This window comes from Temnothorax longispinosus, chromosome 8, assembly GCF_030848805.1.
Source record: "Temnothorax longispinosus isolate EJ_2023e chromosome 8, Tlon_JGU_v1, whole genome shotgun sequence".
In the NCBI taxonomy this organism is placed as follows: Eukaryota; Metazoa; Arthropoda; class Insecta; order Hymenoptera; family Formicidae; genus Temnothorax; species Temnothorax longispinosus.
In genome coordinates this window covers 10,324,584-10,341,528 of record NC_092365.1, presented here as the reverse complement: position 1 = coordinate 10,341,528, position 16,945 = coordinate 10,324,584, and the positions used below count along the sequence as shown (strand labels likewise).

Here is a 16,945-nt window from a genome sequence, read left to right as displayed (position 1 = left end):
GACAAAATTTCCTGCGACAGGACGTCCACGCAAAACCAGGAGCCACATGGGTTCATAACTTTCCACGCGTGGAAAGCCTACGCATGTACTTTGAAGGCATACTATGTGTGTAGTTTAACCATAGTGGAGCCCCCCGCAGGGGGGCGGAACCTACCACCTCCATGCATACGCTATCCACGCGAACCGAGGTTCACGCACACCCCCCCCCCCGTGCTTTCGGGGGAGGTGCGGTAGTCCCGAAATAGTTCACGCATACACTTTCCACGCGAACCGAGGTTCACGCACACCCCCCCCGTGCTTTCGGGGGAGGTGCGAAACGAGGCGTCACATGGGTTTACATTCTCTTTATTTTACAACTTTTTTTATTTATTACACACCTATATTCAAATATGTGGCGATTGTAAGGAAATTGTGAATCCGATAAGGATACATTAGTAAGAGATGTTGTGCGAAATATTTGTTAGGTAATTCAATGCCTCGGCAGGATTATACGTATTTACAACGTTGCGGAGGCGAGCGTCTAAGCGCGCCTGTTTTATTCTCTTTGGGCGAGTCTCTCCCGCTTGGAATTGTGCTATTTGACGCTCTTGATCACTTTGTTCCATTTGTAGGCCCTCGATGAATTTCCAGATTGTAACATGATGTGCCTGCAAACGTACCGCGAATCCATGATGCCACCCTTCAACTGCGTTGTTGGTACGCGGTAGGTTTTCCTGAGTTCTGTTGTAGACATTCCAGAGTGCAATTGGAAAGCGTGCATCTCGTCGTTTTCCTCTTCGATTCTGTTTTCCGATCCATGTTTCCTCATAATAATCAAGTAGAGGTTGTAATATTACCTCGTTGCAAGTATAAAAATCGGTGTCAATGAGTTGTTCGTATGTGAAAATGACATCATTGACTGGAACAAATGCCAGTGCAATTAATTTTTTTAGCTGCTGTGCAAATTCCTCGTCCTGCGCATATCTTGTTTGTAATCCATTCGTCTGAATATGTTTCCAAATGCACTGCGAAAAATGAAAATAGCATCCATGCACTGTACTGGTCTGAAACACCTCGTGGAACGCCTGTATGAAACTGAGTTCGTAATCCGTTGTTACGGCGGTTGGTTTGAGTTTCCGTTGCAGATTTTTTAATGCGCCCAAAAATTCGATGTAAGTTTCTCGCGATTTTTTTGTTGTAAGTACATATACCAAGGGAATTGTTGTATTCTCGTGAAGCCCGTGAATCGTGTATAATTGGGTAAATATGTTTGGTACCGTCTTGAATGTGCCATCAGCGTGCCATTGGTTGCAATTTTGTAGAAATTTTAAATTCTGCTTTGTGGTGAAAATGATTATGCGGTCCTGTCGTTTATTGTCGTAGTAGATAAATTTAGTACCTGCTTTTGTATTACAGTAATCACCCGTTATAATCAGATCCTCTGCAGTAGACGGATTTGGTGGTGGATCATTTGCTCGTAATCGTGTCCTTTGAACCGTGCGGCAAAGTGACTGTGCAGGTGGCAACCGTGCTGCTACGGATGCAGTGATACCGGTACACGCAGCAGAAACAATGTTTTTCGTTGGATCATTAGATTCGATCGCTTTTCGTTTCATGTGGTTTGTAACTGCGAGTTGCTTGACGTGCAATATATCCGGAGCGTGATTATGCGTCGTTTCGCTCACAACGGATCCTGGAAATTTATATCGGTGATGACGTCGTGAATATTGAATATAATATGTAATGTATAGGTGACACGTGAGGGGTGATTTTCGAATACATGTTGATGTTACCTGTCTCTTCCTCGGTTGTCGTTTGGCAACGCCCGGGACACTTTATCTCCTGCGCGTAGCGAGTGCATCGCCAAAACACTGTTGTTGTAGTTGCACGGTGCTTGTAGTAAATGAAACTTTGGTGCTGTAACAATTTGCCACCTTTTTGACTAGTTAGAAATGCGAGTGGCATTGCTTCTTGCCGCAGTACAAGCTGAGTTGGAACTGCTGTTAGTGTTTACAAGCCGTTAATATGTACGCACGTGTTATTGTAAACAGATTCAAACATCTCTACAGTCGATGAGAAATATAACTGTCTTATAACTTTCCACGCGTGGAAATGGTCATATATTAGTATGAACGCATGTACTAATGTAATACCGTAATAAAACCGACAATGACATAATTCATGTGCCGATTGTGTCGTGGGTGTTTTGTCGTGGGAAGTTTTGTCACGGGGATATTATTTTTTTGGACATATTGTCGCGGGATGTTCTGTCGTGGGATATTTTTTTTTGGACGTTCTGTTATGGATCCAACTTTTAAAATAAACTTTATCACATTGACATGTTAACATTAATATAAATATATACTCATTCTTTTAAACTTTTTCTATATCTTATAATCCTATATCTAATGACTTCCTATATCTAATGACTTTCTATATCTTATAACTTTTAACCCTTTTCTATTTCTAAAAACTTTTGTATATAATCTTTTATATAATCTTGTAATTATTTCTATAATATTTTATAACTTTTAACTCTTTTATAATCCTATGACCCAATGTTTTCACTAGCATCTTTTATTGAACTTTCAGTTCTTAAACAGATTTCATGCAACATAATGCCATAGTATACTTTTTTTTATTCTTCGGTGCTCAATTTAAAGTCAACTTTGTTTGTGATGTATTCTACTTTTAATAAAAATTTATTTATTCTAAGGGTAAATCGAAATGAAATATTTCTTACCACAATGTTAAAAGAATAAAAAAAGTATACTATGGCATTATGTTGCATGAAATCTGTTTATAAACTAAAAGTTCAATAAAAAATGCTAGTGAAAACATTGAGTCATAGGATTATAAAAGAGTTAAAAGTTATAAAATATATAGAAATAATTACAAGATTATATAAAAGATTATATACAAAAGTTTTCAGAAATAGAAAAGGGTTAAAAGTTATAAGATATAGAAAGTCATTAGATATAGGATTATAAGATATAGAAAAAGTTTAAAAGAATGAGTATATATTTATATTAATGTTAACATGTTAATGTGATAAAGTTTATTTTAAAAGTTGATATAAGATATGATATATGTATTTAACATTTTAATAAACTACTTGCTATTACTCATTATGTGAAATGAAATAAAAAATATCAAAAATCCAACTGCCAAATTAAATTTTCGAGAAATGAAATCAAACATTTGAATTACGATCAACCTTACTTTTACAACCGCGAACTGAACACTTAATTCTGCTCGTAGATTTACAACGCGGAAAAAATTCCATATTAATAAAAATACGAAGCCAGTAACGCAAAGCCAGTACGACCGCACGTCAAGCCTGTGCAATGCCACGAGATCTGTACCCATGGAGTGCTTTCACTTTCGACCACCAGATGTCATAGCGACGAATGTCAGATCCCAATTGCGTGAACTATTTTAACATATATATTAGTTATTTATGCCTTCCAATACTCAAAATAACTGCTATATTTTTTAAACTTTTTTTGTTAATAACTTTTTAACGAATAACGAACGACGGCTAAAACCTTCTGAAGGTCACTCGGGGTCATGACCTTGACAACATATATCAAGGTCATTGAAATCGGTGAGGTCGCCCTTAATCTGAAGTTTTACCCAATTTTTCTACATCATAAATGCCTATGTGTTTTCTAATTTCCGCAAATTTTGAGATATTGGGCCATTTTTTTTGTTTCTCGTTGGAGGAGGAAAATGCCTAATGCATACCCTAGGGCCGGTCCCTACCTAGACAGCACATAAAACTAAAAGATGACGAAAATATGTTTTTTTATAGTCATTTTTTCGGCTAGACGAAAAGATTTCTAAAAAAAAAACATCTTTTCGGCTACACGAAAAGTCGACTGTTTAATTGAACGAAAAGTCATCTAAAAGATGTCTTACATGACTCTTTTTCTAATGCGCATGCGCAAGTTATGGAACAGCCACTTAACCTAAAAGTAGGATCGACTTAGGCTTTAGAGCGTTAAAAAATTATGGTAGCGTTCAGCAGAGAAAGCAGATCAGTGAGCGTTTAGTGATTATTGTTTCTGATTAGTATGTATTATACGTTCTTCTGGATCTATCAAAGGTCTAAAAGAATACTTCAAATCACAGAGCACTCACTGATCTGCTTTCTTTGCTGAACATAACCTAAAATTTTTCAACGGAGCGGAGGTCGCAAATTGACGCTAAACAAATCCCTTTGCGATCTCATTTTTAATCGTGACGCTATATCATGTGTAGGTGTTTATTTTAAGACTAGAACTTATTGCGTAAAATATATGTACCTATGTTATAACATGGGTTGATTCATGTGATGTGTTATTGTACGTGCAATCTATATAAAAGTGACTATATTGAGTATGTTTCCATCAAGGGTTAAAATCGGGTCAGACAGAGTCAAATTAGGGTGAGCACTCTTACGGTGGAAACACCAAACATGAATCTGAACCCTACTCACAAAATTTTAAGGTAAGGTCCAAATGAGGTTCGGTGGAAACATCGACATATAGAAAACAGACCCATAGTATAGACTACGCGATTCTTACATGAAAGCCTTCAAAAAGTGTCCGGTAGAGTTGACCTCTACTTCGTTCCTTCTTTGTCTATATACTATTGGGTAGAAAGAGACAGTTTGACCTCTACCAGTCGCTATCTCTTTTCTTTCACCGGTCATATTTTTATATCACACGTGCGTGGAAAATGGCCCATTCCGCGCGCGCCATCTGTGCGACAAATAGCCAATTTTCCACGCGAGAAATTCCCCACTCGAACCCGCACGCAGTGCGGGAATATCTCATTCCTGCACGGCCTCGAGTGAGAAATCTCTCGCGCGTGCGGAATCGGCCATCCGTCGCACAGATGACGCGCGCGCAATAGGTCACTTTCCACGCACTTTGTAATATAAAATAGAATGTGTAACACGTGCGGGTTGAGAATTGGATACGAGTGCGGGTGATCGCACGAGCCGAAGACGAGTCCACTCCGCACTCGTGTCCAATTCTCAACTTCCCGCACTTGTTACACAAATAACTATTCTATACCTGAGCGCAGTCCATACTATATGTCGATGGGTAAAAACGACAAAAGTCGAGTTAAGGTTAGTGTTGCCAACAGGATAACCTTGTGCTGATTTTCGTCGCCGATTTTGAAATAAAAAATAATTTCTGCATATTACTTGGTACTCTAAAATTAACATTATCGTTCTCAGATTTATGATATTTTATGATGTTCTTTGTTAGTCGCATAATATCTTAATATCAGGCTACTGTTGTAAACAGCTGATATTTTGCACAGTTGGTTACGTTCAACCTTGCCGCAATCCTGGTGTAACTCTGGATCCGGTGGAAACAGATAACCTGATCTAATCCAATTATGACTCGACTCTAACCCAATTCTAACCCTCGGTAGAATATTCATTGAAATAAAATGTTTTTTTGTTGCAATAAAATATTTTTTTAAATTATAACTTTAAGTTTTATTAACATAAACTTTTCATTTATAAATCAAATTTATATAAAATATAAAGAACGAAAATATGTCCACAATACAATTTTAAAAGATGGCTAAAATATGTCTAATATCAGATGTCTTTTAGTCATCTTATAAATTTTGGCTATAAGACGACATTTAGTGGGACATAAGTCATCTTTTAGTCATCTTTTAGACATCTTTGTGCTGTCTGGGTAGGGTTATGCCGGGCTTGCACCGGCTAAAAACCTCTTATTAATTTTATTACATTTATTTACTATTAATTAAATTTTATTATTTTAAACAAATTTGGCTTTCACTACACATCCTTTTTTTTAGATCATCCTTAGCGAATGGAATATATACACACATACAGACATTTTTTAAAAATGTGCTTTTTCAACGTTTTCGAACATTCTGAACACATTGGCATAGAAAACTGAAAAAAATATAGCACCGGTTTTAAGAAAATATGTCCATTACTGAAAAATTAAACTCATCGTCACCATCCTCGAAAAATGATAAAAATTTTGGAACTGGTTTCCAAAAAATCGGTTATGAAAAATTATACACATCATCGCCAATCCCCGAAAAATTAGAAAAATTTGGGCACCGTTTTGGAGAAAATCGGTTCATTAATTAAATGAATAGTTTGCAGTCAGAAAAATTTTAGCACCTGCAGTTTCCAAAAAATCGGTACATTAATGGAAAATTAAACCCCGATGAAAAATTCTACACATCATCGCCATCCCCAAAAAATTAGAAAAATTTTGGCACCGGTTTCAAGAAAATTGATCCATTAATACTTATTATTTTTCAAAAAATTTGAAAAGTTTTGAAACCGGTTTCTAAAAAATCGGTAACGAAAAATTATCTATAAAAAGAAATTCAGCTTGATATCTCAAAATTTGCGGAAATTAGAGCAATTACGTTATTACGTACATGTTTTAAAACAGAAATTGGAAACCTTTTTATTATTAGCAATTTTTCTAATTTTATTACATTCTTTAGTTCTTTCTACTGCTATTTCATATATAATTCTTTAAGATTTGGTCAATTAATTCCCGAAAAATTGGAAAAATTTTGGAACCGGTTTAAAAAAAAACGGTAACAAAAAATAATACACATCACCGCCATCCCCGGAAAATTCTACCCCTGTTTCATATATGTATAATTTTTTAAGATGCGGTCCGTTAACAAATGTGTAGTTCGCGGTCAGACAGACAGACGGACAGAACGTCAGGTACTTATAATAATAGATAGTGATAGAAAAAACTGAAGAATATATGTATATAATAGAATTTAAGGACTTGGTTAGTGGATGCGTGTGTGAGTGGATGCGGATTGCGAGCGTTGCGTGGGTGATTGCGAGCGACTGCGTTCACGGATAGATTCGGAGTGTAGGATAGAAGGAGAGGGGAGGTAAACGGCGGAGGAGGCGACAGAAGTGTAGGGAAGTAGAGAGACGTAAGGGGTGAGAATTAATTAAAGGGGTAAAGAGACGACTAAGAGCCACCGCACAAGACTCTCGTATGGTCACGTAGCGTAACATAACGTGAGCCAACGCACAAGAAACGTATTGGTTACGACCGTTACGGCGTTATACGTTTCTTGTGCGTTGATCTACGTTACGTTACCATACGAGAGCTTGTGCGGAGGCTCTAACCGATACGTTTCTTGTGCGTTGATTCACGTTACGTTACGCTACGTGACCATACGAGAGTCTTGTGCGGTGGCTTTAAGTGAGAGGTTAGGATAGAGGGACGAGGGGAAGGGCTAGGGAGAAATAGGGGATTTCGTGCGCTTTACATACGGCATAGGGCATAGAGTATATAGACGACATACGGCATAGAGTAGGGTGACAAGTGAGCGGTTGCGAGTAAGGCCGAGTCCACATGTAACGCGGCGGGCCCGTGCGTATTGTCAGGCGATTTACAACATGCAGAAGGACGAGGAAAGAGGGAGAAGAGGATCGAGGAAAGATAAATTGACGGAGAGAGAGAGATCGATATCAACTAGCATATTGGAATTTACGTATGATAAGAGGAAGAGGGACGAGCTAGAGAGACAGACAGCAGAGATATTCAAAAGGAGCAATATGATGGCTAGAACACCACCTGGAGAGAAGAGATTGAAAGAGAAAGAGAGAGATACGGAAGAGAATGGAAAGAGGAAGAGTGAAGAGGGAGCTATGATAGCATTATTGAGAGAATTAAAAGAAGAAATGGCAAGTACAAGGATCGAGATACGGGAATTAAAGGAAAGCTGGAAGGCTAAGGAGGAAAGAATGGAGAAGAAGATAGAGGAATTAAAAGAAAGAGTAAAAGAACTAGAGAGACAAGGAGCCGGACAAGGAGGAGGAAAAGGGAGGTTAGAAGAAAAGATAGAAGAAATAACGGAAAAAGTGAAGGAACGGATAGGTAGACAGGGAGGCAAGGGGGAGTCGACGGGCGAGATAGGAGAGGAAGTGAGAAGGTTGAAAAGGATAATGGACGAGAGAGAGAAGAAGGAGAGAAGGAATAACATAACCATAAGAGGACTGAGAAAGGGGAAGAGCAGCCTGAAGGAGGAGGCTAAAGAATTTCTGGAAAAGGAATTCGGGATCAAAGAAAATGTAAAAGGTGTTCAAGTGGTAGGCAGGGAAGGAAAGGAAGTAATAATAGTAGAGACGGAAAATTGGGAGGGAAAGGAAACAATAATGAAACGGAAGAGCAAATTATTCGGGGGAAACATATTCATTGATCATGACCTGACGAAAGAAGAGAGAGATGTACAAAGGTTACTGAGAGAACGGGCAAGAAAGGAACGAGTGAAAGGAAAGAAGGTAAAAGTAGGATATAGAAAAATGTACATAAAGAATGAGATGTATGTATGGAATGAGGAGGCAGAGGAAATAAGGAAAAGGGAGAATTTTCAAAAATCGGCCGAGAGGAAGGAATAGATGTGCGAGTAAAAGAGGGAGGCAAAAGGAAGAGGAAGAGGAGAGGAAAAGGAAACAAGGATACAAGCGCAGAACTAAGGATGATCTGGAATGTGGCAGGGCTGAAGAAGAAGGACAGAGAATTCTGGGAATACATAGAAGGATTTGACATTATAAGACTATGCGAAACGTGGGTAGAAGAAAAGGAATGGGAGAGAATGAAAAGGAATATGTCAAAGAAATTTGTATGGAAATGTCAATACGCGATTAGAGAGAAATGTAAAGGTAGGGCGAAGGGAGGTATAATAACAGGCATAAGGAAAGAGATAGAGGAGATAGATATTAAGGAAGCGGTATTTGTAAACGGAATGCAGGAGAGAAGGCTGAGGGTAGAGGGGGAAATATGGAGAATAATAACGGTATATAATGGGGAGAAAATGAGAACATTACGAAGAAAATAAGAGGAAATGATAGAGGAAAGGGAGGAGGAAATTCTATGTATAGGGGGAGATTTTAATGCAAGAATAGGGGGGGAGGGTAAGAATTACGAAGAGGATAACGACGGGGAAAGACGGAGAAGCTCTAAAGAGGTAATAAACACGGAGGGAAAGGAATTTTTAGAGATGCTGGAGGAGAGGGGATGGGAGGTAGGGAACGGTAATATAAGAGGTGACGAGGAAGGAGAATGGACGTACTCCGGAGGAAGAGGAACATCGGTGGTGGACTACATGGTGGTGAATCGAGAGGCGTGGGATAGAGTGATCAAGCTAACGATAGGAGAAAGGGTGGAGTCGGACCACCAACCCTTGGAGGTAGAAATAAGGGGAGGAGTAGAAAGGTTGGAGGAGGAGATGCAAAAGAAGACAAAGGAAGTGATACAGTGGGACGAAGAGAGTATCAAGAAGTATAAGGAGAAAGCGGAAGAGGTAGAGGTGAAGGGGAAAGAGGTGGAGGACGTCTGGGAAAACCTGAAGAAGGCAGTAGAGAAAAGTATGGTAAGGAAAAGGATTACGATAAGGAGGAAGAAAATAGGAGAGAAGGATTGGTGGGACGAGGAGTGCAAGAGAAAGAAAAGGGGGCTGAAGAGGACATATAAAAGATGGAGAATGGGAAAGGAAGGAAAGGAGGTATATGTGAAACTAAGAAGAGAATTTAGGAAGATGTGCAGAAGGAAGGAAGAAAAAAGACTAGAGAAATATGAGGAAGAAGTCAGGAGCGCGAAAACAGAAGAGCAAATATGGAAGATAATTAACAAGGAAAGGAAGAAAAGAGTACCAATTAAGGAAGATATAAAGATGAAGGAATGGGAGAATCATTTTATGCAGCTGTTGGGAGGAAGTAAAGAGGACAGGAGAGAGGAGGTGGAAAGAAGAAGCAAGGAAGAAGATGGGGAGCTGGAGATTCAGGATCAAGAAATTGAAGAACAGATCAATATATATATATATAACTTAAAGAGGAGAAAGGCGGCAGGAGTAGATGGGATAGCAGGAGAGGCATGGAAGTTCAGCAACGGGCGGATAAAGGGAAAGCTGAAGGAAATCCTGAAAAAGGTGTGGAGAGGTGAAGGCTTCCCGGAAGAATGGAGAGTGGGGCTAATAGCCCCAATTTTCAAGAAAGGTGACCCGAAAAGTGTGGAAAACTACAGGGGAGTCTTCTTGTTATGTACTGCGTATAAGATATACGCAGGAATATTAGCAGAGAGGCTAAGGAAGGAGGCAGAAGAGAAGAAAATTCTGCCGGAAACTCAAGCAGGTTTTAGGAAAGGCAGAAGGACGATGGACAACGTGTATGTGTTACAGCACGTGGTCAAGAGAGAACTGAGAAAGAAAGGAGGAAAAGTATATGGGTTCTTTGTGGACCTAAGGGCGGCCTTCGACAGAGTGGACAGAAAGATCTTATGGGAAGCAATGGAGAAAAGAGGAATAAGAAGAGGGATAATTGAAAGGATCAAGGAAATTTATGAAGGGACGAAGAATGCGGTTAAAGTGAGCGGAAAAGTCTCCAACTGGTTCTGGACGGAGAAAGAAGTAAGGCAGGGGTGCCCTCTGAGTCCGCTACTGTTCTCGATATTGATCGCAGATGTGGAGGAAGAGATGAGGACAGGGCAGGCGGGCGGCATGAGGGTTGGAGCAGAAAGGATATGTACACTAGCGTATGCAGATGATCTGGTGCTGCTGGCAAAAAGTGTGGATGGAATGAAGGAGATGATAAGGAGACTGGAGAGATACCTAAGAAGGAAAAAACTGCAGTTGAACACAGAGAAGTCGAAGATTATGTGCTTTAGAAAAGGAGGAGGAGGCAGAGGAAAGGAGGTGGAATAGGAATGGGAAGGAAAGAGACTGGAGGAAGTTAAGGAATACAAGTACTTGGGATACGAGTTGAGGAGGAATGGAAGCGACGACGGACAGATCAAGAGTGCAAAGAAGAAGGCAAATATAGTGATGAGGCAGGTATGGATGTTGGGGGAACGTAGGTTCAGGGATGACTTTAGGAGAAGGATGATATTATTTAAATATTTAGTACTTGGGGTTATAATGTATGGGGCAGAGATCTGGGGTTGGAGAGAAAGAGAAGAATTGGAAAGAATACATAAAAAGTATGTAAAGTGGACCCTTGACCTCGACTCCTGTACGCCGGACTATATAGTTTATAAGGAAACGGGGAGAGTAAAGCTAAGTACAATTGCGGGAAACAGAGCAGTAAGGTTCGAGGAAAAGGCTATGAAGATGGGGGAAAGAAAATTGGTAGTAGAATGCGTGAAGGAAAAAGAGAGTGAGGGACAAAAGGGTATGGTGGGGGAGGAGAGAGAGAGATGTTTTATAGGCAAAACGGATTTAGTTCAAAGGGTATAAAACTACTGAGGGAGGGGGAGGCGGATATAGGGCAAGTAATAGGGCAGAGAGAGAGAGAGAGAGAGAGAGACTAGGGCAATGGATGGATAGTAAGATAGGAAGCACGAGATACAACAAGAGATATAAGGACATAATGGCGCAGGAAGGACCGAGATATTTGAGAGAAAAAGGGCACAAAGGGAGCCAAAGTTGATTGTGAGATGGAGATGTGGAAACGAAGAGGAAAGAAACAGATTTTGGGCGGAGGCGGGAAGAAGAAAATGCCAGATCTGCGAAGAAGAAGAAGGAACGATGGAGCACATACTGACACATGTAGATGGAGAGCGCAAGATTAGAGTGAGGGATTTTTTAGGAGAGGAAGGAAAGATAGCGTATGTAAAATGCATGAGAGAGTTAGGAAAAATGAGAGAGAATAGGAGAAGGGAAAAAAAAGTGGATGAAGAAGTGAATGTTAAGTAGTATCTGTAAACCAAGTCCCGGTTTTAGGCTGAATGGCCGAACTGAATAAAGTATTAATTAATAGAATTTAAAAAATTGCTTATAATAAAGGGGTTATCGATTTCTGTCTAAAAAAATCTACATGATTGTTCTAATTTCCGCAAATTTTGTGATATTGAGCTTAATTTTTTTATGGCTAGCATATTATTAAAAGTAAGTTGGTATAAAGTTGGTTAAATTTGGCAAGAATCAGTAAATTAGAGGTTACCAACTTCTTAAAAAGTGTATAAATTATACCTGTAATTTTATATAGAGTATCATTAAGGAAGGTTGGTATTGAATCTGGCGATGATCGGTAAAAGAGAGAGCAGGGTTCTTTCTTTATAAAATTTTAAATTTTTTGAGAAATGTCCGTGGTTGCTCTAACTTCCGCCAATTTTGAGATATCGAGCTATTTATAATTCTATTATTTTTTTTAGTATTTTCTACTCTTATTTCATATATAACTCTTTAAGATTTGATTGATTAAACCCAGATTTATATATATATATACGCGATCAAAGGTCCATATGCGAAGTTTATATATGGACCATGTAAGATGAACTCTCAAAGTCAACATCGATTTGACATTGCGTTAATTGTAAAACTCCACTTGTGCTACTAAGCTAACCCTCTATCAATTTATAAAAAAATTAAATTAAAAAAAGTTTGCAAATTAGAAACTTGTATATTGCTTTCTCATTATCTATTATTATATAAATCGCTATCATTGCTCCTATTTTATTTTGCTCATAAAGTTTCCTCTATGAGGAAGCCAAATTAATAAATACTAATAATTATGCAACGAATAAAATACAAGCTTCCTCGTAAGAGGAGTTTTGTGAGCGAAATAAAATAGGAGCAATGGTAGCAATCTGTAATGATAAGAGAGCAATGTGCTTATAGTTTCTAATTTGCACACTTTTTTTGTGTGTGCGAATTTGATATAGGGGAGACCGGGGCTAAGCCGACAGCGGGGCGAACTTGACACTAGGCTTTTTGCCAATTTAAATCTATCGTAGAAACTTGCCTTTGCTACTGTAAATGCGTCTTTATGTGCCAGTATTATCAACGAAATTTGGTAACATTCTGAGTTATAGTGTAATTTTTAACGCGACATAAGTGTTTTTGATAGTGAAAAGTAATTTTTCTGATCTCTCGAAAATGTCTATTCTTTCATCGAGCTTTACTCTTGCAAATCTACCGCTAAGTGATTTTGATGGGAAATTCGATGCTTTATACGAATCCGATAATAATTTTTGCATATTTTCAAAATTTATATATTTTTGGAGTAACAAAAGTAAAAAACGACGTTCGGGGCTAAGTCGACACGACGCCACCGGGGCAAAAAAAGGTCACTGTTTCGTCCGATTCCGATGACGATTTAAGGAACATCTGTTGCGTGTGTTCGGAAAACATTTCATTAGCTTCTAATAACAAACAATGCATCTTATGCAACCGTATGGCTCATGACGAATGTGTGCGCACATCTGATCGCGAGTTTACGTGTATAAATTGTTTATCAGACAGTTCAGAAACAGATAATTAAAAGTTTAATCTTTTTTTTTCTCATTATTTTAAATAATTGTTTACTTTATTCCGACTTTTTGTTTCTAATACACAATATCTTTTCATTTGATAAACAATGTATTTTTATTTTTAAACAATAAAAAAATAAGTTCCAGATCAAATTGTGTCGATCAAACAAAGTGTTGAGTTTGCCCCGGCGGGGTGTCGAGTTCGCCCCGTAATTTTTCAATTCGAAAATTTGTCTTCGCGTCACTTTTCTTTTCCTGGCGGCAAAACAAAGCGACGTACAGCAAAACTTCCTGAATCAATTTTGTACCTGATTTTGAACACTCTTTAAATATATATCATTGAATTTGCCTACAAATTTTAATTAAATATTAAAAATTGCCTTTGAAAAAATAGTGTCGGCTTAGCCCCGGTCTCCCCTATATATTAATCTAAAATTGTAAGTAAGAAAGAAAATTTTGTATATATATATATATATATATATATATATATATATATATATATATATATTATATAAAACACATTTGCTCTAAGTCGAACTATTTTCTAAATTAAATTAATGAGCGTGCAATAAATAAAGTTTTGCTAGATGTGATTAGCAAATATATCAACAATAAATAATCAATGTGTGTAAACGTACATATATGTAATTAGGAGGAGACCGGAGCTATCTGTCTACGGGGGCTATGTGTCCACAGTACTGCTATCTGATGTTTTAAGAGACAGACGTCTTTATCATTGTAACAAATAGTTAAAAAATGCTCTACATAAGATATTTAAAAGTTATTCGTTTTTTTGCGATGCTTCTCGCAGAGAATCTTTTATATATGTTGAAAGAAAAGCGAAAACAATTATTCACATTTTTCGACGGTCGAAAAATTTGCTGTGCGACAGTAGTTTAACTCAAATTAAGATAAGCAATTAATAATATTATCAATTAATATATAGTTATCAGGTGTGAGAAGCGTCAAATCTTAATTCCGCATATTTTAAAATTTGCAGAATATTAAAGACTGAAAAACGTGGTCGGCTATTTGTTCTATTTTTGATGGAGCAATGTGTTCACACTTCAATGACGGATTGTTTTTTTATAAATAGATAATAGTGCGTAACTACAAAAGAAAGACTTTCCTTAAGATAGATAAGGTAGATATATCTAATAAAATTATACTTACGATTAGAGCGATTAAAAGAATAAAAATCGAACGAGAATCTTTTCGCAAAAACAGCGTTAGACTTCGAAATAAATGTTCGGGCTCTCACTCGCTACTGTAAAAGAGTGACCTACGAGCAGCTATACTTGATCCTGTGATTCAAGAATCGCTAAATTTTTATTTTAAAAATACACGTCAAGTTAAATGTATGAGTTTGTCTTAAATTATTGAGTATTTTCTATTTCAAACGCTGCCGAGAATAAAGTAAAGGCCCTAAATAAAAAAAAATTAAAAAATTGAGGGGACAAAAGAAATTCATCACATTGATTTTGCAACAGACTCAAAATCAGTTTGATGCCACCGTATATAAAGAAAAATCAACTCTACGCAGGAAACTTGTCAAAAAATCTACACAAAGTGCTTATTACTTCTCTGACTCCAACGACTAGGCAGTTTTTTTAATATTATATATATTAATAATGAATAATATTATAAATAAGTATAAAAATTAATATAAATAATGTGTTTTTCATTATGTGGACAAATAGCCCCTCGAATGTGAACAGATAGCCCCGCATATGGGGCTATCTGTCTACGCTTGACTTGCCTACTTAAGAAATTCACTTTAAAATGGTAAAAGATAAACGCTTCTAATTATGTTTTTTTTTTTATAACAAGGTTGAAAGATTACACCATTAAAATGTTTAGACAAATATCTTTATTAGGTTTTTAGTAAACTTGAAAAAAGCGCAAAGTGTAGATATACTTTTACATTTACATGCAGAAGCACTAAAGGATCTATATCATATAAGAAAACGGTATACGGTTCTATTTAAAGATATCAAGTTGTTCTTTTAAAATCTTTTCTTTTTATAAAATAAAAATGTCACATTATATTATGTGCTCTTCAAAAGTATAAACTCTTATAGTTTACATTTTTTCTTATTATTTAGAATAGCACAGATATTTAAGTTAGGGAACATGTACATTACATTTATGTAATATACACGATATTCTCGTGACTTGAGCACTTTAAATAATATATATACAAAAGATATATAAATAAATATAAATATAAATCTTATATATATATATAAAATATCTTTATATTGTATATATATAATTTTATAAAATAATACTTTATTAGTATCTCTTTTATTTATTATTTAAGATAGAAAAATAAAAAATAATTAATTATTCTTAATATCGCAATTTATTTAGCTGCGTTACTTATCACATAGATGACTACGCCTGTTTCGACGAAACCCGGAATACACCCGCGTTCTCGTTTTTTCCAGCCGGCAAGTATCTCTCGCATCCATTCGTTACCAAACAATTCGATCAACAGATATTCGATTCTTTGCGACGCCATACCGAGTAGCACTTAAAAAGAAAATACTCAATTAACATTTACTTTAAAACGTATATCAAAGAGACATAAACATATAAAGACACACAAAACAAGTAAATACAAGTCTTACTTAGAAAGAAAGCGTACGATGCTGAGTGACATATAAACTTGACAAATGGCTTCTTCATAAATGATCCCATTTGTGAGGTAGGAGCCATCATATAAATAGTACTGTAAATCGGAAACATTGCGCCAAGTTTGGCAACTTCCATTAACTGCGCTATCATGCTTTTTCTTCTGAATCCCGGAAGACCATCGTACCAGATAGCAGCCAATAATTGTTGCACGTTCGGATGAGCGACAAACTTCAATAAAATAAATAAAAATTTTAAATATTATATATAAATAACTAATGACTTTAACTAATAACTTATTATATAAATAATTAATAACTAATAAGACAACATTCTTTTCTACATAACAGAGAAATAAGGACAATTTCTATGAAATAATTATTTGGTGATAGCAAGTTAATTTTATTTTTTTTTATAAGGAGTTAAGGAGGTTGAAGCGATCCAGTTGAGTCAATTGACGGTTTAGAAAAAAGTTTTTTATTAGGTTATTAAAAAATCTGTATTAAGTATCATTTTATTCTCCATACGCTGCTATTGTATAAAACGTAAAGTAAAAGTATCATATTATGCATCTTTATATTTTAATTAGCTAAAAACGAAACACTTTTTTGCCAATGCCAACTTGAAAACTTGTGGTATTGCTAATTATTTCAATATAAAAATGGCATGAATATATGTTTTGCCGTTGATAGAATGAAATAATGATTATTACTCCTTGACAATTATATAAGCTATCGATTTTTTAATAACTTTCCTTCGATTATATTAAATACGATTGAAACTTGGCAACGTTTCACTTTTATGGGGTTGGTAGCAGTACTCGCCTCTGTGTTGAGCCACGTAACGGCAGTTGCTAAACGTAAACATGCCGGTGAATTTTCTGTCATTCTGGATAAGGTTAGGTGCCCGCGTTTTGGCTATACCCAAATCCTGTCGGTATGTGCACGTTTTTGGTTCTCTTCCGTGCTGTGTCTACTATTTTGTAGTAATGTCAACGATTTTAGGGTTCTCTTTTATGTTATGTTCACAATTTTTTGGTTTTCTTCCGTTAG

General features: G+C 36.7%; 1 protein-coding gene across 1 annotated transcript in view; it reads right to left on the bottom strand.

Moving 5' to 3' along the window:
- Positions 1 to 16,945, bottom strand: part of Trp (transient receptor potential) — a 210,959-nt gene that overhangs the window by 59,479 nt on the left and 134,535 nt on the right. The window contains exons 8-9 of the mRNA XM_071786771.1: positions 15,890 to 16,124; positions 15,639 to 15,791 (exon numbers count right to left, since the gene is read on the bottom strand). Coding sequence (XP_071642872.1) covers positions 15,639 to 15,791; positions 15,890 to 16,124 — 388 coding nt within the window. The remainder of the gene's footprint in view (positions 1 to 15,638; positions 15,792 to 15,889; positions 16,125 to 16,945) is intronic.